The sequence below is a fragment of the Drosophila elegans genome, unplaced genomic scaffold, assembly GCF_018152505.1.
Source record: "Drosophila elegans isolate 14027-0461.03 unplaced genomic scaffold, ASM1815250v1 contig_149, whole genome shotgun sequence".
Taxonomy (NCBI): domain Eukaryota; kingdom Metazoa; phylum Arthropoda; class Insecta; order Diptera; family Drosophilidae; genus Drosophila; species Drosophila elegans.
In genome coordinates this window covers 7,570,416-7,595,714 of record NW_024545513.1, presented here as the reverse complement: position 1 = coordinate 7,595,714, position 25,299 = coordinate 7,570,416, and the positions used below count along the sequence as shown (strand labels likewise).

Genomic DNA, 25,299 nt, shown 5'->3' with positions numbered 1-25,299 from the left:
TATATATATTTATTTACCCCGTCTATATCGCGATCGGACTGCTGACGTCGAACGGCCTTAGGTGGCCCCATCGCATTGCCATTTGTCTAACACTTGAAACTATTCGTCATTGTTCCGATTTTCTTTTTTTATTTCTCTCCTTTTGCATTGTTATTTTTTTATTTTCCTTTCCAACAGATACTTTCGCCAAATAGTTCTAGATACCCTTACGCACCTGATGGCCTTTGGTTTTGGCTGCCGATTTTGATTCACTCTTGAATTACTTGACTATGTGCTAGGTCAATCTACAACAAAAAAAAAACGAAAATAACTCTCTAAAAGTAAACAAATACTTGCTACACAAACTATTCATTTTGTTGCAAAATCATTTTATTCATTTTTATCATCATGCAATATTACAATTTATATCCTTTAGTCATTTATGAACCCCTTTAAAATTCTCAAAGCAATATTCAAAAATCTCCGCTTTAAATGAATTGAGTTTTTCATGCTCAGTCAATTAAAAAACCAATAAGCTATGAATATAAAACAATGTTTCAGATATCAATCTTTAAACAAATGCCATCTTTAAACAAATGCCTTTAAAAACCGATATTAAATTTGTACCAATATGCTTGGGTTTTATTAATTGTTATTTAAAGCCTGAACAATATTTTAATCATATATACAAATTTTAGTTTATTCGGTAACAAATTTAAACAAAATCATTAAGAAATCGACTTGTAATTATTATGTGTTCTGAATATTTCTAAACTAAAAATATTTTTTAATTTTTATAATAAAAACTATAGTAAGTAAAACAATTTAAAAATTCATAACTTGTAAAAGTTCCAATAAAACAGTGCATGAAAAAAATTAATATTTAAGGATAATAATAATAATTTCGGAAACAATTTTGCAAGCTTATTTAATTTATTGTATTTATTTAAAAAAATAAAGTTGAAGCTGATAAAAATAAAAGCATACGGTTATGTTTAAAAATAATCGGGGTGAAAAATTATATATACAAGCAACACTTGTTTTATTGAAATAATAAACATTTAAATGATTTAATAATGCTATAAATGAAACCTTTTTTGTTTTTAAAATTTGCATTAAAAATCTGTAATGTAAATACATGACTATAATATATAAAAAATATAATTTTGCAAAATTAAACTATTGCTATCATTGGTTGTAAATGTCTTTCTTTTTTAATTAGGTTATAGAATAAATTCGACTTCTAAATGTGATAGATTAAATACTATTATATAGGAAATAAATATTGTGAAACCACTTATTATAATATGCATTTATTTTTCCCATGCAGTAAAATTACGTTATATTCCTTGAGTTTCGCCTTTTGTTTTGATTTCGTTTTTGGTTACCAAGTCTCTTAAATTTAGAACATTTTTGTATCTGCACGTATGCGAATTGCACACAGCGGATACAATATAGTATATATGGGTAGTCCGGATCGGTGTAGGTATTATGCATGGCCTGCCAAGAGCCACAGAATCGCCATGGGACACAGGTGGGCATGGACATGGGAATGGGCAGGTCGATTTATCTGGGAAAGAGTGCATGAACAGATCTGGGGATCCATGTATCTAATCCGACATCTGTAATCGCTTTTCGGGGCTATTCGGTTGCCATCTGGCCTGGATTTGGATTTGGATTCACATAACATTTTCCGTTCGATAAACAACTGTGAACTTATGACGAACATCGGGCCAAATAGTTCAGTAATCCGTACACCGAACTATAAGTACGGGCATGTGTGGATGTGGGCTTTTGGGTATGCCTTCAACTAAATTTCAATTCGCATCATCTTCCGAAAATCTGAAAATCAGAAAATCAGAAAATTAGAAAATCAGGGAATAACAAATAGCACAGTTTCGAATTTTTGTTGTTCTATTTTTGGCCATTTTGTGTGGGCGCTAACGTCTGTAGCCTTCGGTCTTTAGTGCCGATCGTATGCACGAAGCCCCCGATATAAATATATATTACATATTAAAGTATGCGCGTATATGTATTTGTTTAAGTATCTTCTATATGTCTATCTATAGGCTAGCTTTCTGGGGCGATGTTTACGGGCAACTGTGGGTAATATCTGCATAGAAGAATAACATAAACATTATCCAAGATCTGGACAAAAATTTAATTTTAGACGAGCTAGCCCAAGGAAATCATGAATTGAATAGTTATAAAAATCCCTACAAATATTATACATAAATCATAGTTTTAAGTGCATATTTTGCATTTCAAACATCATTTAAGAGCAAAATACGAATTTTTGGTCATATTAAAATTTCAGTCAGCCGATTATAAGCTTTCTATTATTAGCTAAAAATGTATGTGTCATATTAAATTCATGAATTATTCCAGAACCGTGTTCCATTTTGTTTTCATTGAATAAGATTGTCACGGATCAGGTCAAGCAAACATATTTTGTAAAGAACAAACAACCGATTCTTGTCAATTTTAGACTCTATATGTTCAATGTTCGATTTAAAAATACGCTCTAACTAAATTAAATGAAAGCGAACAAAATCAAAAAAAGAAAAACAACGGAAAAATCCATAAGAAAAAAACACATTGAAGAAATGCCGAAAAGAAAACAACAGAAAATATAAAAACGTTTAAGAAAGCCATCATACACAGGCGGTTTATATAGTATCTATGCTCTGTCTACTATATGTATAATATTACACGTTTATTTTCAGAATTTGTTTTTGACTTCATTTTTGGCTTGTTGACACTTGGAAAAACTTAATTTCAAAATTACTATCTCAGGCTCAGTATTCAAGCTAACATGGGAAGTTTTTGTGTGTCAACATTTCTTTTTTGTTTTGGAAGCGATTTGGTTAGCTTTATTAGGATAACCAAACCAAGCTGGTAAGTTTTGTTTATAAAACTTTGCTCTTATATGTGCAATCTTGATGAAACTGTTTTTTTCTGAAGCATACAAAAAATTACTTTTTTTTTATTTCGACCCTTAAAATCTACACAATACCTAAGAAACATAATATGCAAATAGAAAAGTCTATTGTTATTAAGCTTTAAAAATAAATGGTGCATTTTGCCTTTGGGTCGATATTCAATTCAAAAATCAATATTTTATGCGTTTTTTTTATGCAACATGGCAAAAAAATGAGTCACAATTGACAGAATAACTGTTTTGCATAGCGTTCTACACTAATTTAAAAATTTATAATTTTTGCCAAATTTTTGCATTTTTTATAAGGGGTAACATCAAAATGTTTTCCAAAATGCTCAAAAACTTAAAGTGTCTAAATAAAAATGACAATTTACTGGGTCGATTTTGGAATGGGAACTTTTGACAAAAAAAAATGATTTGAATGAGAATGGACTTGGAATTTTATTACGAGCTTAACAAGGTAGGCCTTTTCAATATTGGTCTATTACTTGCGTTGGAATAGTGAATAGTCTATATATTTAGTTTAGCTAAAATACACACAAATATTTTTATTGTTTTTTAATAATTTTGAATTAACCCTTAGAAAGTAACACGACCAATTTAAATGTTACCGCCATTCTATCGAAGTGTAATCGCACAGCGAACAATCGATAGCGTCGTTACCAAAATCGAACCAATCGATAACCGGCGATTGTCTAATTAGAGTAAAAAATTAAACACAAAAGATTGTTTTTGATGCGGAATTAGCCAAACCGGGGCAAAACAATATCATTTAATTGCGAAAAAAGAGTGCGCAGTGGGCGAGCACAACAACAATTGCGTTGCGTTGCGTTGCGACACGTGTGCGAGCGAGAGGGCCGATGCGGTAGTGGCCAAACCGATTGCTCCGGATTCCATTCGCAACTAATAAAAAAAAAGAAAAAAAAGAAGAAAACCCCTTTTTTTGGAGGACACCGCGTGCTCCGTGCAACGATGGCCAGCGAGCCGGAGAACAAGCCGCCCATCCTGCACATCCTGGTGGTGGGCTTCCACCACAAGCTGGGCTGCCAGGTGGAGTTCTCGCACCCGCCCCTCATCTCGGGCTCCACGGGACGCCACGAGTGTCCCTCCGGGTGGAAGTACCTGCCCACTCTGGCGCTGCCGGATGGCTCGCACAACTTTGCCGAGGACACCGTGTTCTTCAACCTGCCCAGCTTGTATGAGCCGGCGGCGAGTATTTACGGGGTGTCCTGCTATCGCCAAATACCCGTGGAGAAACTGAAGATCCGGACGGCGGACGTCACACGGAGCACGGTGCAGAAGTCTGTGTGCATACTGGCGCGCCTGCCCATCTACGGGTATATTGAGGTCAAGCTGGCCCTCATTGCCGACGCCTTCTTCGACCAGGGCGACTTCTCGTGCACGGAACTGCTGGTCAAGGCCTACCAGCAGCTGAATGCCTGCCTCCAGGACGACGAGTCGCGCCGGCCACTGCGCCACTTCCATGTGGGTCTCTCGCTGCGCGAAATAGTGCTGCACTGGCGCCACAAGTCGCTCATGCTCTTCAAACTCCTGCTCCTGCAGCGACGTGTGGTGTGCTTCGGCTCGCCCGTCCGCCAAATGTGCGTCCTGATCCTGGGCATGGCCTCGCTGGTTCCCCGCCTGCTCGAGAAGGGCTTCCAGGAGGTGGCCTGTGTGCGCACCTCGCGACCCCTGTCGCCCATGCCCGACTTCACCGACTCGCTGCAGCGCGAGGCTCTGGCGGAGGCGGAACTGGAGGCAGTGCCTTCCGTGGGAGGAGGAGGAGAAGAAGCAGCAGCAGCAGCAGCTGGTCACGAAGATGGTCAGCAGAAGCTAACGCCGGAGAGCGCCACCGCGACGGAGGGCGACGCCGAGGAACTGGCCCTCGTCTCGTCCGCAGCCTCTGCCGGCGAGGAGCAGGCCAGCAGTGATGACACCTCGCCGCGTTCCACACCCAACTCACAGTCGCAGGACTCGTCGAACGGCAGGAACAGCTCGCTGACCAGAGAGGCCAGCGTGGACACACTGGCGTGTGAGTAGCTGACCAAATAGCACTCCCTGTTCCCAAATTACATAGTTCTTACTTTGGTCATATGCTATTGAATTACTCATAAGAGAAGTTGTTGTAACGTAACATAACATATTTTATATGAAAAATAGTCGGAATAGTGGTTTACATATGTATATAAAACAATCTGTTTAAAATAGCTTTTAAACTCAAATGATTTGACTTATACGACCCCCGTGTAATAATATTACATTTAAGCCATTAACAAAATTATAAAGCAATCTGTTTTATATTGCCCCTAAATTCAAATGACTTCACTAATATGACCGCTGTTAAAAACTAGTATATTAATGACACTAAAAGCTAACTATTTTTGAAATGATTGACCCTTTATTAAATTAGTTTTTCTCTCGATTGAATGCCACTTAATACCTCGTATATCAGTCAAAATAGGGGTTTACTTATCTGTTTTATATAGCCTTTAAATTCGATTATATAATATGTGACCCATTAAATAACTGTATCAATTGCTTGACAATGTCTTAAATCTCTTTCTCCGCAGCCAACCTCGCCGCCCTGTGCGCCGTGAACCCGGATGAGTACCGGGCACCGGTCAGCATCTTCGCCAGCGGCAATCTCTGCCTGCCGTATCTGTCGCTGCCGTACATGGACCTGCTTAGCGATCCGATGGTGCTCTCCTATGTCATCGGCACCTCCAATGTGCTGTTCCAGCAGAAGCGTCAGCTGGCTGACGTGCTGGTGGACATCGAGGCGGCCAATCTGGATGCCCACGATCCGGAGGTGAGGCGCCAGCTGGTGCTGAGCACCGAGGACCTGCGCTACATGGACTACATCATGAAGCACGTGCAGTCGCCCAAGGAGGATGCCGAGGGCAGCGAGTACTGGATCCGGGAGCAGTTCCAGGGCTACATTCTGGCCCTCTTGCGCACTGCGGTGGCTCCAGGTTGGTGTGCACCTTGCTGCCTACAATTGCTTCCTAGAATTGCTTTTAAAATATGACATAACTACAGATGCCACGCCCAAGGACAACGATCATTTCAATGCGCATTTCATGGGCGCCTTCAAGCGTACGCAATGCTTCCAGGAGTGGTACGATGTGAGGCCCGAGCCGGAGTTCTTTGAGGCCCTGCCCGCTGGACATCCCTTTGCTGGCACTTTGTCCGTGGCGGACATGAAACTAAAACTAGCACAGTGAGTGGCAAACTGAATCAATCACCAAATAAACAAATGAGGCGAAGCATTTAGTTGTTATTTCATAAACTTGCCAACAAGCTAAAATAGTTTAATAAATATACATAAGCTTATTCAGTTTAGATTGTAAAGTCTCGAATTATGAACGTAATTCTATTTAGAAATTCCACATCAAAGATTTTATTTATAAAACTAAGTACTTGGTTTAATGTACATACAGAAAGTGTCAAATTCTCTTTATTTCTAGGCGGTTATTATTCTTTAATATCCTATAATGTTATGCCTTACAACAAAGACTTTGCTGGCAATAAGTAAATTGAACACAGAAAGTAACACATACTTTTTCCCCTTTTTCTCAGAACAATGCAAAACAGTGAGAGTGGACGGAAGATCAACCAGGCGGTGAACACCACGAGCAGGGCGGTGGGCGGTGCCATCTCGCAGGCTAAGGGTGCCTTCTCCAGCTGGTGGTCATCCATCACGACGGCGCCGGCCAATGCGAACGCTGCGCCCGCGAACGGCGCCAATGGCCAGGAGGTCGTTGCGAGCGAAGGAGGAGCTGCCGTCCCAGAGATCTGCAGCTCAGTTACATTCCAAAACCACAAGGATGCCGAGGACCTGGACATGGCGGGAGTCAGCATCCACCTGGCTGGCCAGGAAGAGGCACACGAATCGCACGAATCGCACAGTGCGAGCTGTGAACAGTCGCAGGGCATCGTGGAGATCGGTCGCGAGGCGGAGCTGCTAAACAAAGCCGGTCAGTCCGATCATCCCGATCAGCCGGATCAGTTGGAGGAACCCAAGATCTCGACCGTGGCCGCAACACAAGCCGGTCGGCCCGGCTGTGGCGGCAATGTGGCCACCTCCGCCGTGGAGCGCAGCAGTGGCGATGTCTTCATTGTCTGAGGACGTCAACTGCAACATCAGCACGATCAGACATTGTATAAACTCGAACTAAGCTTAATGATAAACGATAATTATTTATTATGCAACAAATTGTCTCAGTCTCAATGTTGAATTTATATCTACTACTTGTACTCTCTCTTTTTTTTTTGTGTACCTATTGTATATTCTGGAGCAGGTCGACTTGTACTCAAAATCATAGGGATTAACGCCACATTTTGTTTCTTTCAATCATTGAGGCATTCCTAATTCCACATAAAACAGTGAAATTCGTATCTTAAAAGTCAAACTATAGTGAGTTCAAATGTATTTTTCAGTTGTATATATATGTTGTGATAAGTTTTCATTTAAATCCATTTCAATTTATGTACAGTTGTGGTCAAAAGTGTTTACACAAGTCAAATGAAAAAAAAATGCTTACAAATTGTGCAAATACTTTTGACTTTAAAGTGGAAGTTCAATCTGAACTTATGATCTTTGCTTAATATGGCCTCTAAAAATTCTTGTTTCTGTTTTGATTTTTACCTGCTATATTTGTTGGCACAAGTCAGTCCAGCTCCCAATTGGCCAAAAGATAATATTATTTAATATTTATATATATGCCTACGCTTAAGTTATCCTTGCCGTCTCCACCCACCACTCAGTGTATATGTGTAACCATGTAAAGCTAAACCGTTCCAAGTGCAATTTGTAATCCAAAAACGACAGCGTAATTCGTGTGGCAATAAGCAACTTAAAGAAATCTGATATTATGGGACTCGGTCGAGAAGTCGCCCTCTTTGTCCAGGGTCCGTTGTGTCCAACTCTACTTACCTAATCCAAATGTAATCCAAAATAAATACATTTCCAAATGCATTTAACGTACTGTACTGTTTGTTCTGTTTTCGCTTATGGGCTAAGATCAGCAAAATAAACCATTATGCAATATGCATAATTGGTAATAGTGAAATCCGAATCCACACTGGTAAATAAAAACTTAATAAATCCAAATATTTTGTACTCGATACAATGTTGATTTTCATCCATTGCAGATTTTATTTATTTCAAGTATAAAAATATTAAAATTGTTTTAAAAGGTTTCATTTGACTGTTTGGGAATTGATTTTAATATCTGAAAATTTAATTTAAATTTAAACCATACTTAACTTTAATAATGGTGATTCAAATTAAATAGAAACTATTAGTTATCTTATATTTTCCACATTAATTAAATTATTTTAATATTAGATCATGCTGTTTTATATGCATTTTATTTAATATTATAATATTATAATAATTTGAACACTTAATGCAATATACATTCCCTTTTTTTTGAACAGTGTAACCAGCCTTTTCACAAAACTGAGCAGAACAGCGAGAGCGAACGACAAGGAAACCTCTTTGTTACTTAATCCAAACATGGACACACTACTTCCACTTCACTGTGCAAAAATCAAAACCAGAGTATTTAATAAATCCTTTACAACTGGATAACATGGATAACAAACGTGTGGTCACTGACTGCATCAACGCTTTCTGATGGCCTCGAGCACTGGCTCAAAGGAGGGAAGCGGGGCGGCTTGCAACCGCTCCTGGGCAACGGACAGTTTGGCCTGGCTCGTAGAGAGCGTGGATCGCAGGGTCTGCAGTTCCTTCTCCGCCTCGGCCAGCTTCTGCTCGCAGTCGTCGAGGGCGGCGGTGCGGAGTTGGTGATCTTGCTTCTGATACTTTTCGGCGGCAGCGATTAGATCTTCGTTCTTCTGCTCGCTGATCTTTAGTTGTTCCTGCGCCTCGACCTGATCCTGCTCCAGCTCGTTCAGCTGGGCGATCTGAGTTTGCTGATCCTCCAGGAGCTGCTGCTGGTGCTGCAGCTGCATCTCGCGCTTGGCGCGATAGTCGGCCTCCATTTTGGTCAAGCTGTTTTCCTTCGCGCGCAGACGCGACTCCAAATCGGCGATTTGGTAGTCGAGATCAAGGGTCTTGTCCCTTATCGTGTCGGCCTGCTGTTCCAGCATCTGACGCCGCTCGACATTCTGTTGGCGCTGCTGCTGAAGAAAATTGTCCACCAACTTAAGGCTTTGTACCCGCCCGGCGATATCCTCCAGCTTGGGATTCAGGGGCAGCGTTAAATCCAACTGCTGGTCGACCCCGCCGCCGGCGATCTTGGGGCCGCAAGTCATGGCCATGTGGCGGGCATGCGAGTTGAAAGCCTCGACGGCGTCTAGTTGCTTTTGCTTGGCCCGCGACACCATCACCTGCTGGTGGAGCTCCAAATCGGACACCTCCTTCAGCTGTCGCTCATAGGCCTTGGAGTAGTTTTCCATATCGTTGAGCTCAATTTGAAGCGTCTTCAGCTGCTGGGCGGAGTACTTCTGTTTGTTCACCGCCTCCCGCAGCCGCTGCTCGTACTTCATTTGCTCCCTAATCGTGGTCTGCTTTTCTTCGATCTTGGCGGTCAGCTGGCGCAAAAGGTTCGTCTGATGGCTTAGCTCCTCCTCGCTGGCAGCCAGCTGTTGGCCAAGCTTTTTCTGCTTATTGCAAAGCCGTTCCAGTTTCTCCAGCTTCTTGTCGTCGCTGGCATCCTGCAGTTTGTCATCCAGTTGCTGCAGCGTTGCCCTCAGATCGCCGATCTTCTGGTCGAGATCTTGGCGATCCGGCAAACCGCACTTCAGGCTGATCAGCTCATCGCTGGTCTTGGCCTGCAGCATGGCCTCCTCCTTGGAGAGCTCCTGATCCCACAGGGTAATGCATTTGCTGGCCTCGGCGAAGAGCAGAGCGTTGACCTCCTCGTCCAACTGAACGGTCTGCACCTGGGTGGTCGACATGGTGACCATCGATTCGCAGTGCTCGGTGGTCTCCATGAATGGAAACTCTTCGAACGGCTCATCCCCGTCGCGCAAGGGTGGCGCAAAGTCCATGAGAAAGTCCAGCAGAACGATTACGTGGCCGAAGGAATGCTGCGTATTTGGCGACACTAGCCAGGATTTGTTCACCTGAAAGTTACAAATTGGTTAGAGATGAAGGTGGAATAAAGCCATGTCCTACAGCAGCCTCACCTGATGGGGATATTGCAGTTTCTGCATGGCACTAGTGATGTCCTCGACGTGGTTCTGGCCCACGGTCACCTTGTTGCGCCAGATGTGCTGGAAGAGGAAGTTAAGGATGGCCACGAACTGCTTGATGGTCATGTGCCGGAGACCGCCGGCGCGGTTAAACAGATCTGCGATGAGCCCCAGTCCCGAGGACTTCTCGTTATGCTGGACGGCATTGAGGTACTCCAGTATCTGCTGTGCCCGCTCCGCCACCCATTTCTTGTCGGAGTGCTGGGGAACAGGGCGTTCCGCGGTCGAGGGCACGAATCGGTGGCCTCGGTTGGGCGTCGTGCCCATTTGGTTGGCCGGATCCCGATCCAAGCTCAACGGTAGCGGCAGACGCGACGCCGAGGGTCTGGAGGGGATTGGGAAGCGGCATTATATGTGGTTATTGGGCGACTGTCTAGTCAGTGTACCCACCTTCTAGGATTCGCCTGGACGGACGACGGAGTGGCCGTGACTGCACTGCGCTTGTTGCTCCTAAATAAAGGTTATTCGGTTAGGTCTTAGTCCTCCTGGGATTCTGAGCAACTCACCTAGACTGCCGTTTATCCACGGTGCCACGATCTTCCAGCGAATCGCCGCGGAATTCGATGGTACGCCGGGGCATGAGGTGCGACATTCTGGACAAATAATTAACTTTTAACAATTAAAAATTGAAATAGAAAATAGGCGCCGTGCTGACAATTCGAAATTTCGCTTCAACGTGAAGTTGGCTGCGCTTGTAATCGATAGTTTCTAGAGATGCGCTTTTGAGTTTTACAGTTTGCCGCCAGTGTTCACACTGCATGGCAGTAGCATCACCAGCATCCATCAGCGTTCACACTGCAACCGCAGCAAATCCAGCATCAGAATATAAAGTTATTTGCACTGATAAGTACGAATCAATTGTTTATGTTTAGTTCTCGCGTTCTTCACTGTAAATATTTTTTTATTCGACAATCGACTTTTTGGTATACAAAATATAAAGAAAAACTTTGAATTTATGACTTAACAGAACGATTTGCAAATAGATTTGTATTTTTTTCAAATAACAATATATGTTAACAAAAATCTGGTAATTAGTCTCTGAGAATCACCTAATTATATGATAATTATCTCTTTATAAGAAATAATTATGATAGCCAGTTGTTTTAGGTAAATAATGACTACGTGACCTTTGCACATCCCTTTAAAGATAAAGAAAAAACAAAAACACCCTTCTCCTTATGAACGATTTTGTTTGCTTTCGTTTATTCCAACATATTTATTTAATTGGTATTATTGTTTCAAGTATTACACAATATTGATGCCTTTTCTTTTACGTTTTTCATTAATTTATATTAATTATTATATATTGTTATAACTAAATATCGATCACATTTCCTTTCAGAACGTCTCTCATTCTCATCGTTTTAATCCCTGTTCACTTTTTGTTGCAGAACGTACAAACTCCTGCATACACTTTCCCATCGTCCTAACTAATTTGCAATAATAAATATCGTTTTTCGCGCGTTAATTATTGCTTTTCTTTTACACTCGCTGGGGGCTGCGGGGAAATGGGAATGGGGACAATGAGAAAAGTAATATTAAAAAAAAAAACACACACAAAATCGAAAGCGAGACTTGCAAAAATCAAATCTGCGATAATACTACTAATTGGTGGACAAGTGTAAATTAAGGAATTAAGTAGGTTACATTTACGACTATATTTTGCAATTATTTTTTTGGCTGCTTAAGGTAAACCAGAGCGAAAGAATCAAGAACCGAAGGGGGAGAAAACAATTTGCGTTGCGTAAATGTTCTTTTAGTTATTCTTCGTCTTCTATTTCTCCCTATACAATGTATATATTTCATTAAATGTGTATAATATTGTCCTAAAAGCCTTAAAAAATATGACGCAGCAGGCCTGCAAATCTACATATGTATGCCCATATATAGCCTGTATATATATACCATAATCGCACATAATTTCTCGGTAGAGCAAAAGGAACACAAGCAAAAGCCATGTGAAAAAGGACACAATGTAAAAGGATATTATCATCTCTCTCGCCTCGATCATTCGACATGCATCATTAAAAGTTAGTTCGTTTTTAAATTGGTTTCCGTTTCCGTTTGGTGTTGGGAGGTTTTTTGTTTTTTGTTTTTTTTTTTGGGAGGGGCGCCTGGAGGCTATACGTACAATTTCTAGGTTTTCTATATATTTGTTTTAGGTACATAACAGTTCTTTATATTGTGTGGTGTGGTTGTGGTGTGTTGTGTGTGGCTGCCTTTTTGTTTATCGTTCTACGTTTTTCCGTACTCCGTACTACGTATTCCGTATTCCCTATTTCGTTTGCTAATCTAGTTGGGCGCGTTGAGGGTCTGCATTCCGGATCCGTACTGCATGCCCACAGACATGGTGAAGAGCCACGCCACCGCCAGCAGACTGCTGCCCAGCAGATCGCCCAGAGCCGTCAGGTAGGGTATGGCCGAGTTATCCGGATCGATCTTCCACTTCCACATCGCGTGCACAATAATGTGGGCAATATAGAGCAGCAGCATCACCTGAAATGATTGCAACGCATTAGCAATTGTTTGCGCTTGTTTTACTACAAATAGCCATTAGTTTTAAAGCAAATAGTTGGTTTTTCATTTAATTAGTATACTCAATGACTATTATTAAGAGACATGCAATGTAGAAGTTTTTTTTTCTTTTTTTTTTGAACAGGAGATATTTATTGTTTTTGAGTAATTTATTTATTTATTTACTATCATAATGCGACAAGGCTGAGCTTGTATTTATTGCGCTAGTCAAAATTGGTAGCTTTTTCTTATGTTTCCATAAACTTCCAACTCACCTGCACTAAACTGGCCATCAGATAGGAAATCACAAACACCCAGGTGACCGTAGAGGTGCTATAATTGATATAGTCGGCCGCAAAGATGAACAGAATGTTGCCGGGAATGGACATGGCAATAAGTATTCTCGCTGTCTTCGCATAGGGAACTGTTTACCAAGGAAAACCAAACATTAGTATCCGGTTCATTAGCCTGCTTCGACTGTGCGAATTACCTCCTTTGAAGAGCGCCCGCCACGGCCACTCCCAAATCTTCGTGTGCGGTGGTATAATCCCGATAATTGAGCTCTGGTGCAGCATTGTGGATATCTTGCTGGCCTGCACCGACACCAGGTTGCCGCCGATTCCGTTGATGATCGGCTGGAACACCACGAATCCAGTAAACACCTCGACAGCAGCATCCAACACAAGGCCGCCCAAACTGCAAGAAAATGACGAAAAGGTCAGTAATCAGTTATCAGTTATCAGTTTAGAAACCAAACCACCGGGCTTACACTTGATTAGATTCCAACACATAATGGTTGTAAAACATAGATAACTTTAAATTATAACATTCATTTGTTTGGCCTTTACAGCTTTCAAGGAAAAACTATATATTGTTCAATTGCTTGTGTATTAATAAAGATTAACAGTTGCGGTTGAACTGAAGTAAGTGACTCATTTAATTTCAAATCTAATGTCTCCCTAGTTCTGATTCGCGTTAACTAAAGTTTGTTTGTCTTTTGAAGTTGTGCAGTCCCAAATGCCCAAGTCATGGCGAATAATTACGCCCGGGAATTCAAATCCTACTGCTTCTACTGATTCTAATTACAAGTGCGCTTGACCTGCCGCCAAAGACGAGTCAGGGACATCCAGCCGTGCGAATGTTTCCCATGGTCTCTTGGGTCTTGACTTCTACTTATTCCCCAGATTTGTATATAAATAGCGTTCAGATTCAATCGCCTGGACATGATTTGGCATTAAATTAAACGGCCTGATATATCTAAATATAGCGGGGACAACTTGACGTTTTTCTGCTTATCATGGCCCCAATTTCGCGGGACTCAAGAGTCCATCATCCGATCCGATTGAATAGAGATTGCAGAGTGCAGAGTGCGGAGTGCGGAGTGCGCAGTACACAGTACGTACCCACTTATGCAGAGGGCCGAGAGGACGGGCACCCATCCGCTCTTTAGCACCGGTCGCGTGTACTCGTTCCTCAGCACGATCATCACCCACATGGGCAGCAGCACCAGGTAGCAAGTGACCACGATGAATGTGATCCACAGGTGCGTTTCTGTGGGGGAAAAAATTATGATTAATATGGAAAATATATGATAGTAAATTTGCCCCTAGTCTAGTTTTAGGTGGCGCCATCTGTCGAGTAGTAGATCGAATTTTTAAACATCCAAACATTTACATTTATTTTAATAGCATTTAAACTAATGGTTTGATTTACAACATTTTTGTTCGAGTCTATAGATATTAACCAAATAAACCTATTCAGCGTAATATCTGGTCCTTATCATGACTCAGATTGAAATGACAAACTTTCGCTATTTGAGGGCGTTAGAGTGGGCGTATTCTAACTAAAACTTGTGCTGCGTAAACACAACTAGAACCTGAATGATAAATTTCAAACCGTTGGCTTTAATAGTTTACGAGATCTCGAAAAACAAGTTCAATAATTTATATACTTAATAGGGTCTCTCTGTACTTTCGGTTGTAAAGTAGATGGGAATAATCATAGGAATTATGTTAAACTTACTGATATGATCGTACAGCAGCGAGGCGATAAAGGAGAGCAAACTGATGGACACCACATCGCCAATGGAGGCGGCTAACGGTGTGGCCAGATTATCCGGATTGAGACGGTACTTCTGTGAGAACATGATGACAGCGACCAAAACAAAGTCTGAAAAAGGAAAAGACGTCTGCCATTAATGGGCCATGTCGTCGAATGGAATGCAAGCAAAGTAAGAAGAGAAAAATCCTACCCAGCACAAAGCATGACGAAGTGGCCGTGAACATCGCCGAGGCGGTCAGCAGCATCATGTTCTCGAAATAGAAATCGCCGGTCATGGCCGCACCAACGCTCACCGCAAACATGGCCACCAGAAAGGAGGCCACCGTCGCCTGAACCTGCACCAGCGCTATATTGCCCACTATCATCCTGATCACGCTCTGCCGACTGGTCATGTTGCCCAGGTTCACTTGCGTGGAGAGCCGCGATGCCAGGCACATGTCCAGGTTGCCCTTCAGGCCCAAAAGCGCCGGCACCAGGATGAACAACTCGCTCACATTCTTGAACACATACCATTTCTGGAGGAGAACGGCAAAAGAGAAAAAAGATTTTGAATTAGTATTTAATTCATATATGTATATAGAGAGGAACAATACCTACGATTATTACCTACAATGTATATTTATTTCCCTTAAAATGTCATTACCAAATGTCAATTAAATTTGTGCTAATGGCTTTATTCATTTTTTAAAGTGAATACACCCTTTTTGGCCGAGTGCATCGAATATATATGACAGCTATATTTGTATTTACAGCCCCAAATGCAAACCCCTCCCCTTGTTTATTGAAAATGTTCAGTTCATTTCGAGCATTGGCCGCCTGTAACTGGCTGCAACTCCAGTTTGGCCCAGAACTTTTACCATCAATTAGCAGGCAATTAAACATTTACTATCCACCACATATGTACCATATTTGATGTATACTTCGTAGCCATAAATAACATTCTAAAATGAATTGTGCCGATTCACCAAGTACACAAAGGAGGGGAAAGGTTTAAAAATAGCTTCAGAGCTCTGTCTGGTTTTTGCTTGATTGAGTGGCTCTTTAAGTCTTGAATGTCAAACAGATCGATTATTGAAAGCGTTGTCATGGCACTCATCATAATACCTAATTCCTAAATTTATCATTATTTATTTCACAGGATTATTTATGGAGCTGAGCCATAAAAATTCGTTATCTGCATAATTGCAATAATTTATTAAACCAAAGTCAACAGAGTGTTATCAAATGTGACATATGTTTACAAAAAACTTGGGCGCCTCATTGTTTCTAATAAATTAGGCCTGTTCGAGCTCATCATTTGATAAACTATATTCGACTAACCTACAGATTTGATTACCCCATTGCAACTTGGTATTTTTCCCACACAAATAGGAATTAAGTGAAATGTGTAATTAACAGTTTTGCGATTTTCTTTGTGCTTGACTTGGTTGCAAATCTTTTTTTTTTTTTTTTAATGGGCCACTGAGCTCTGTCAATTACAAATTTTTACAATTTAATGACGTAGTTGTAGTTTGCACTGACTTTTGCTTTAGACTTTCGCTGGGCTTATCGCCCTTCAGGCACCTACAAACCTACAAAGTCAATGGAAGTCAGATAAAACGCCTTAAACAATATCAATTAAATAAAACGAGTATCATCACGATTGAGTAAATTTGTTTGTAGCTTACTTATATAGTAAGTATTTATATTAGATATAATACTTTCGAAATAATATGCTACCCATCACCATTAAATTTTCATATTAACTGAAAACTGAGGCCCCATTTTCAAACCACATAAGTTTTATTTTGTTAATTTCGTGGTATTAAGTTTTTCAAATCAAAAAGTTTAAAATTCACCTAGTTTCCATGACAATTTTTGTTGGCTGTATCTTTAAAACCCTCCGTTTTTTTTATCAACTTAAAATAAACAGATTATTGCTGTTCCTTGTAATATTAATATTATAGAAAGACTCACCTCAACGCGTCCCAGCACAATGCCAGCTCCGATGGTGCCGATGCCGGCAAGGAAGAACGGAATGGAGACCTGCAGCAGGATCGTGGTCCACTTCTCCTGCTTGATGCCGGGCCTGTTGAGCGCCAACTTCTCCTCGGAGCTGCCATTGATGCCGGCGATACTGGAGGCGTCCGCTGCGACCAGGGCACCCGAACCGATACCGCCATTGCCACTACCGCCTCCGCCGCCACCTGCTCCTCCTCCTCCTACGCCGCCGCCGCTGCCGCCGCCGCCACTCGCCGCTCCAGGATCCGGTTCGGAGGATGCTATGGACGTCGTGATGATTGAGCTTAGTGAACCGGTTGTCGAATGTGGTAGGCCCGACAATTTCTCATTGTCGGGATCTGGGATTTGAGTTTGAGTTTTGGGGAAGAAACGAAAGAAAGAGGGGTTGCAAGATGCGGGTTAGTTGGGGATCAGGCACAGATCAAGTGTTCCAAGTGGCTCGCCGGATTAGGTGCTCGGGTCTCTCTCTCATACATGTCTAAGCTACTTCTATGTTCATACTATGTATGTATATATACATTTGTGGTGCATGCAGTGGCCTAAGTGCTGGAGTGTGCGTGTGTGGCATGCATCTAAATTTAGCAGTATTATGCAATTAGCAAGGCAATTAATTAACATCGCCATAAATTAAACATGTACGTATGTATATATGCATATGTCTCTGATTTTCTGTATTTTATTCATTTCAGTTTTTTTCGACAGTCTCCAGGTGAAGTCTTCTTCAAGCAACAAAAAAAAAAATTAATAAATGTAAAAAAAAAAAAACTCGTTTGAATAGAATTCTCGTATATTTATTTGCGTTTTTGGTTTCTGTGTCGACTCGTAGCCAAGTTCATAAACCACGAATCGTTCGTCCATAAACAAATTCGCGAGCCGCCGAGACAGCAACAATTAAACATCACAAAAATAACAATAAAGAATGCCATAATCCAAGTCGAGTGGGTTGAGACGATTGGCTACCCCTCCAATGTTGTATCAGTTTTTGGAAAAAAGCGTGAATGTAATTTAAATCAAGCTTAATATACATATATGTGGTCTTTAAAGTTTAAAAGGTATAGCTTTCTGAATCTTTGAGATCCAATACATTTTATTATAAAATATCCCCTAAGAATGTCTAATCCTTAGCATGTACCTTTCTATAGCTATCGATCTACTAATCCTTTATTAACAGTAAGTCAAATTGGGAAATAAAGTTGTTTTGTTCTACCTGCCCAGCTTCTTGGAACATAATAGAATCATAAGAATAAGCATGTTTAGATCAAGTTTACGAGGCAAATAGTCCCTTGCCGTTTTAAGAACCCCATATACCCCATATAGTCGGGAATAAAGATCAGAATTCAAGCGAAACACATAAGAGGAAACACTGCATCGAGATGAACCAGGGGTGAGGCGGAGCATGCTTGATAATAAGTAAACATTCTGTGTGTTTAAGCGCTAATAGACGAGACATGCAAAAGCCAGAGCGATTATTGCATGGGATTAATGTAATAAAGAAGGAATACAAAGTATACCGAAGGCAAATATGTTGTAAAATAATAAGGGAAACGAGGGACTGGGCGCTAAAATATAAATATTTGCTTATCAAGAGTAAATACAAAAGATAGTAAGATAAAGTCAGAGCGAGATAGATAGATAGATAGAGAGAGAGAGAGAGAGCGCAAGGAACAAAAAAAAAAAAAAAAGGAAACGAGATCAACGATATATGGTGTTTCTTTAGTGTTCAGTGTGACCAAAACCTCAAAAATTCCTCGAAAAGACCTATATACACGAGAGCCGAGAGTTGTTGCCTCTGCTTGATGTTGTTGTGGAACTTGGTTTTATCGCATCGGGAGGGGGTTTTTTACTTGCACTCACCGTTTCCATTGAAAATGGTAAACAATCTGTATTTATCATCCGGTGCCACATCTAGCGGTGTGGTTGCTGTCAGTGTGGACAACTGTTGTTGGTATATTGGTGGTGTGGCATATGCAGATGGTGGCGTTGTTGATGCTGTGTTGTTGTTGTTGTTGTTGTTATTATTTGTATTGTTGTTGTTATTGTTGTTGAAGAGGCCAATATTAATGGTGGTGGGCGGGGGATCATCAGCAGCATTATCACTGATCACTTGCGGATTGACATAGCCCGATAAACGACGCACATTCAATGGCGTCAGGCGGTGTTTCAGCTCATTCGGTGTTGTTGTTTTTGTGGAAGGTGTTGGTGTGGAAGGTGTTGTTCCTGTTGTGGATGGTGTAGATGGTGTGTCTGTGGATGCTGGCTGGCTGGGATTGTGCGGCAAGTTTGTCTGTTCGTTGGGCAGCGACATTTTAGCATTGGTTTAGCGTGTCTGTGGTCGTCGTGTCGTGTGTGAGGGTCTTTAGGTGTCGGTGTGGAGCAGCCCCAAACGGTTGGCGTGCATGCGTGTGTCTGTTCGTGTGCGGGGGCCTTTTCTCAAGCGAGTATTCGCAATTGAAACTCATCGACTAAACTATATTTGAACTAAATCCTGAGTGCCTAAGCTTTTAAACTATATTTAATTTAAAACAACGCAAAATAAACTCTCAACACAAATCATAAACTGGTGCTCTAATAAATATTGTTGTTTTTTTTATGGTTTACTTGTCTATGGGCTTTGCATACTTTTTGTTTTGGTTTTTCTTTTTTTTTTTTTTACCTATTACTAAACACAAAAAATATATCACAAAATTGTTTTATTTTTAGATAAATAATTAAATAAGTTAAGAATTATGGAAAGTGCATTGATTGCTTTACAGTATTACGTAGCCTTACGTTTTCTTTTTTGTTTTGTTTAAGGAATGTATGAAAAATATAAATCGGAATAAGAATTGAAAGAATCCGGAGAATCGTTTGGTTTACATTGTATTGGAAATGTGGCGAATGTTGGGGCGCCGTGTGTTTGTCGCAGGATGTGTGCGTCGTAATGTCCGTAGTTTATGGGGGCCAGGATGTACTGGGGGAAGTGAGAGGTAGTAGGTAGTAGGTAGTAGGTAGAAGGTAGAAGGACTGAGGCTGAGGTTGAGAGGTTGAGCTTAGTCACCGGACCGTTGATATGGCTGCAAGGCAACAACAACAACGCATATGGTTTATTTCTTGTTTAAAGAAAGATCGATCATTAAAGATCGGTTTGATTATATACTATAGATTGGCTAGAACGTGGAATCAATGGAAATCAATAAAAGCAACAAAAGATCGGGTCACAAGTCTACAAAAGCTTCAAAAGTTTGTTTCACCATTAACTAGTTTAAACTGGTACACTATTAAGAAATCGGTTGCTTCTGATGTGCGTTTAGTTGTTAAAGTACTAATAAAACCATATTTGGTTTAATCTTGAAGTAAAGTTAATTTGAAAATTTTAATTACTTAGATTGAAATTTTTGTACTTGAATTTAAATGGTTATAATAAATAAAAAAATCAATCATTGATTAATTTTAACAAATGATTAATTTCCTGCGTTCATCGGTTATTTCTTTGCCCCAAAATAATGCCTGACCTGCCCGAACAAATTATTTTCAACTTCCGCATGGTCGAGGAAATAAAAGACCCTGACCAAGATAATTAAAATCGGTTTTCGGTTTTTGTTTTTGGACCTGTTTGTTAGGATCGTCAGTGTTTTTATGTTTTTGTTTAACTGCGTGAAATGATTTGGAGAAAATAAAACCCCAGAGTAAACCAGTTTGTCAGTAAGTCAAAGAAATTACCCATTTTAAACAGTGAACGTAAACGTAACATTATCGGCTATGCATGAGATTACACCATTTTAAAGTTTCTTATTTTGGTGAATTTAATACATGTACACATTTTATTAATAGTTTTTAGCAGGCAGTGCTTTTACTCTTTAGTTTTTAGTTTCTATGAACTATATAGACTCTATAGACGTTTCTCAACATCTCCTTCGCCACTCACACGCCTGTCTGCGATAAGATTTTAATTCTGCTTATTTGCCAACGCGTTGACAACAGTTCGACACAATAAATTGCCGCCACTTGGCTTTGACAACTGGAAACAATATATAAAACCGATGGCAGGGATGATTGAGAGGCGATTCGATATTGAATGATCCACTTGAGACTTCTAAGGGTTTTTTTTTTTGCGATTTTTTTTCGGTTTTCTTATCACTGTGGAGTGAAAGCCTTGCTCCCGCAACTCAATATCACGTCACAATCAGTCCCACGCGTCGGCTACGTAATGCACAAAAATAAATAAGTATTGCTCCAGCTACAAAATGATATTATCTCTATCTATTTGCTCACCATAAAAGACAAGGAGATGTCAATTACAATAACATTGGGTCTAAATAAATATGTAGTAAAACTTGAATATTACCAAATAACTCTAAAAAAAATTCAGCTGCACTACAACTTAAGTAATACGAAAAACTCCCAATTCACAAAGAAATGCCCACTCGACCATTGATAAACACCTTGGTTTTTCCTTATTTTCACAATTCATCGATGATTCATTTCCGATTGCAAAAACTCACTGTACTAAAAAAGTTTTTCAATCAAATCTTATCGGTTATTGGACGATTTCGATTACCGCTGATTAGTGGGAAAGTGATGAGAAAGCTCCGTAGAATAAGACTTACTCTATCAACCCGTAAACAATGCACCTACCAACGGAGGATTTTCCGAACAACGTAGAAACACTTGTCAACCACGACAGCAACAGATAATGGAAATGCATATAATGACAGCGAAAACATTCCATATCAATGGTAAATTCAATATTTGAACTGTCAATTTATTTGCCACCTTGTTCTCAGGCGTTAAGTCTTAAGCCTTTTTTCCCTGTGCTAAACGTTTGTTAATACCCTCTGATTCACTTTGGTTTATTCTAGGCTACGGAAAATGTATGGTAATCATAAAGAAAAGACATTTTACATTCCTTTTTTACGAAGATGCTATTTTAGAGTTCTAAGATATACATTTTTTATGAAATATTATTCCAGATTATCTGTAACACAATCAGTAGCCAATTGGTTGTAAAATACGACACTTCTTAAAATCAGCCATGGGTTATATATTACAAGTCCGATAAGCTTATCAAGGCAAAACGAACCAACCATTCGAACTAATAGCTTAACAATAACAAAAAACGCAAAACCCCTACAAATGTGAGAATCATATTCGCGTTACGTATACGCAGCGTGCCCAGAAATAGCTAGTACTCTTAATTATCTCTACCGACCGATTGGTTATTTTTGGTTTACCATTTTTATGGACTTAACTATTTAAGAACACAAAAATAAATATTGCCAAAAAATTCAAAAAAAGGTTAGTATTGCTAGAACCAACCTCTTTTTTCAGCATTTTGTATTAAATGGTTTTGTTAAGAAAGGTAATTATACATTACATTATACATAAAAGTTATTAGTTTTTAACAACTTTTTAAATAAAAAAAAAAACAAAAGCTTAAAAAGACAGTAAAGGGAAAGAGCAAGTATTCGCATTACGTATACGCAGTGTTTGACTGGCGGCAACTCATTGGCTGATTTGCGATTTTCAAGTTCAGAGTCAAACAAAGCACGTGGGCGGGTGGGCGCGTGATGGGCGTGGCACTGCATTTGGGGACTAAATTGAATTTCGTCTCTTTTTCCCATTTGTTTGCATGCGGAACTAAAATCGCAATTATATATAGTCAGCGGATCGGGTGGGCATATAAATGCAACTTGATTAGTGGATCAGCCGCCGCCGTTGCCGACAATCCAATACAATCGATTCGATCGTCAATCGATTTTGCCGCCTTTCAGTCTTGGTTTTTTTTGCCCATTTTCTTATCGATCCAAAGGAGAAGCAGTAACCAATTGATTTTCAATGATTATGGTTTTACGATTCACCCGCTTAAATGCCAAAAGTTTAATTTCACTCTGGTTTGGGGTTTCTTTTAGTTTACTCTTCGTTTTTAGTTGGCAGACGATTTGTCTGCGAAATTCCAGTTGGGTGTGGAAATTTACAAAATGCCAAGATCAGGTTTTATTCGGATTGCATTGCAAATGGGCAATGACTGAGCGCTGAACTAGTTCCATTTTGTTTTTTATTTCATTAATAACATACACATCTTTTCTCACTACATCAAAATTCACAACCGTTATTTAATAATTTTAAATTTAATAGAACAAAAATTGTTAACTTCTAAAACCTAAAGATTATATTTTTTATTTTAAAGTTTAAATGCATTGTCGAGCTAAAACAAATCAAAAAAGGTAAAGTCATTCAAGTAAATATCCAACCATTAAAAACTAGTTCAGATTTTGTTGCAAAAAAACCAGCAGGTAAACAAAATAAAAAAAACCTTAAAATTAATCAAAACTAGTTTAGGTCTTTAATGCTAGCACGATAGTTTTTGTTACTCAATTATTTGGTGACTGTGAATTTTAGAAGTGGATTTAAATTAAACCCAAAAATTTGTTAACAAAAAACTAAATAAATTTGAAAACAGATGTAAGCATTATAACAGATTACAAATAAAAAAATTAACTAATCAAAAACCATTTATATTAAGGGACTCTTAAAATAGAACCATATTTGAATTATCAAAAATAAAACATAATTTCTTTATGGTATAGTTTTAAACAGATTTTCAACTATTTTGGGCCCTAAAAAATGGTAAGAGTAGGATCCAGGCAGTAATCTTAGAACTCACAAGATAGTTTACGATGAAGCGCATCATCATAAAATATCTTTATCTGAGGGCTTCGTATGAAGATCTCGTTTTAAAGGGTGACATAGGAGCTGCCGAAAATAAAAGAATCATAAACCAAGCAATCTTTTTTTTTGGAAATGATCCGAAGGTTGAAGTGAGAAGTCTAAAGTAAAACTGATAATAAATCAATTTACTGGAACTTAATTACTTTTGTTTGAATTCTGCACAGCAGTGATTAGATTGCAAAAAAAAGATTAATGATTTATAATACATAATATATATAATGAAAATAAAAATAAATTGGAAGATTTGGCGAGATTTCTATGATTGTGAATACAATACAAATGTCCAAGTAGTCATATAGCGCACATTTAACCCAAGAATGCCCACAGTCATTGTCGGCGTTAATTAGCAAAACGTGCGCTAAATATTAAATGTGCGATGATGCCCCGGGCTAATTTCTATTAAGTGCGCTTAAAAAGTCGCTTTGCACACTTCTCGGGCAGATATATAATGTAAGGATATATACACGAACATATGTTTTATGATTAAATTGTTCCCAGGCTTCATTAAAAGCTATTTTGCTTCACTTTTAATTTGCCCCCCTGTGGCAAGTACTTTCGTACTAGGAAATGCATTTTAAATAGGGTTTCATACCCTGCGTGCAATGGTATATGGGTTTGGTATAATATATATAACGCTTAAACAGAAACAAAATATATAAATTGCTAAACTATAGCTTACAAAAGGTCTTTAGCCGTATTAAAAATTAAAAAATGATATTAAAGTATTTTATATCAGTGCCACGAATATATCTACCCCTTTTCGTTTGCCAGTAAAACCGCTCAAATATATCCAATTAAATGCCAACTAGCCGGTATTTAGCATTTGAAATAATGAACGCAATCTTCTTATGGGATTTTGCTATCTATGATACATTTCTCACGATGCGGCGACAGAAACGTGCGTCCCACTGGGCGGCTACGTAATATACAAAATATTGCTCATTCACAATAAAAAGCATGCATAAATATGCAAATTGTTCACGTGAACACAAGTTGGGCTCATCTCATCGCCTCATTTGCATGCGATGTAAACGAACTTTAGGCAAAAGAAAAAAAAAATTATAATAATAAAAAAAAAAACAAAAAAAAAAAAACAATCGCATTCGAGATAGAAACGCTTTTCATTTCACTTCACACAGAATCATTTTCTGGGCCCTGGCAACAGATAAAAATTAAATAAACAAGTCTTTCCTATGGGGATTCGCTGCTGTTGTTGTTTGGGTTTTACGGCTTGGCTTTTATTTTGTTTTATTGTTGCGCATGACGCAGGTGAAATCGAATTCGATTCTGGACACAATAATTTTTGTTAATGAATTGCCTTGTCAGCCCTAGAGACTCAAAAAATATATAAATGTACAAAGTTATGCCTGTACCAAAACAAGCGAAACAAACAAATTGTTTGGCCGTAAATTCGAAAACAAAATTATTCAGACAAGTAATCACCTAACCGGCTTGGCTTATATATTTATAATTCTTTCTAAGGTGTAAAGTGTAACGAAATGAGATTGAAAAACTGGAAACGAGACCAAAACTGAAACTGTTTCAAATGTCATTCAACTTGCCATCAATGCGTGAACAAAAAACAGCATTTTCGGCTCAGAGCAGAATTAAAACAACAGAACAGGTGCCTTGTACAATATATGTACATATGCATAAGGTGTATTCAGAATCTAACTCGTGGGAAGATTGGCCAGTAGAAGAAGTCAGCCATCGAGTGTGAGTCACTATGATCTCCTATCTATTGATTTACAAATTAATATATTTAGTTCATGACTCTCTATGGATTTCTTTATTACCTGATAAAAAGTTATCAACTCTTTGAGTACTGGATGATATAATCCATTAAATGTATGAGTAATTTTGCACTGAAT

At 39.4% G+C, this 25,299-nt stretch overlaps 3 protein-coding genes across 7 annotated transcripts in view; 1 reads left to right on the top strand and 2 right to left on the bottom strand.

Moving 5' to 3' along the window:
• The first annotated feature begins 2,800 nt into the window (after positions 1–2,800).
• LOC108136581 (late secretory pathway protein AVL9 homolog) lies at positions 2,801–7,907 on the top strand. The gene is made up of 5 exons (XM_017257893.2): positions 2,801–2,877; positions 3,504–4,952; positions 5,491–5,892; positions 5,960–6,140; positions 6,500–7,907. Exons 2-5 carry the CDS (start codon positions 3,893–3,895, stop codon positions 7,044–7,046), a joined length of 2,190 nt encoding a protein of 729 aa, XP_017113382.1. The 5' UTR covers positions 2,801–2,877; positions 3,504–3,892; the 3' UTR covers positions 7,047–7,907.
• Positions 7,908–8,299: 392 nt separating this feature from the next.
• LOC108136646 (kinetochore protein ndc80) lies at positions 8,300–10,823 on the bottom strand. Its single transcript, XM_017257969.2, has 4 exons — positions 10,651–10,823; positions 10,535–10,594; positions 10,079–10,469; positions 8,300–10,015 (listed from the first exon to the last, which is right to left on the bottom strand). Exons 1-4 carry the CDS (start codon positions 10,734–10,736, stop codon positions 8,549–8,551), a joined length of 2,004 nt encoding a protein of 667 aa, XP_017113458.1. The 5' UTR covers positions 10,737–10,823; the 3' UTR covers positions 8,300–8,548.
• A 517-nt stretch (positions 10,824–11,340) lies between these two features.
• The window catches only part of LOC108136556 (solute carrier family 41 member 1), a 30,191-nt gene continuing 16,232 nt past the window's right edge, over positions 11,341–25,299 (bottom strand). For 3 of the 5 annotated variants that reach the window (XM_041708149.1, XM_041708150.1, XM_041708148.1), the window contains exons 2-9: positions 18,575–19,773; positions 16,676–17,058; positions 14,910–15,234; positions 14,681–14,827; positions 14,062–14,209; positions 13,149–13,354; positions 12,934–13,082; positions 11,341–12,640 (exon numbers count right to left, since the gene is read on the bottom strand). In XM_041708149.1, coding sequence (XP_041564083.1) covers positions 12,437–12,640; positions 12,934–13,082; positions 13,149–13,354; positions 14,062–14,209; positions 14,681–14,827; positions 14,910–15,234; positions 16,676–17,058; positions 18,575–19,025 — 2,013 coding nt within the window. In that variant the 5' untranslated portion in view covers positions 19,026–19,773 and the 3' untranslated portion in view covers positions 11,341–12,436. The remainder of the gene's footprint in view (positions 12,641–12,933; positions 13,083–13,148; positions 13,355–14,061; positions 14,210–14,680; positions 14,828–14,909; positions 15,235–16,675; positions 17,059–18,574; positions 19,774–25,299) is intronic. The other 2 variants (XM_041708151.1, XM_041708152.1) reach the window with 1 other exon arrangement.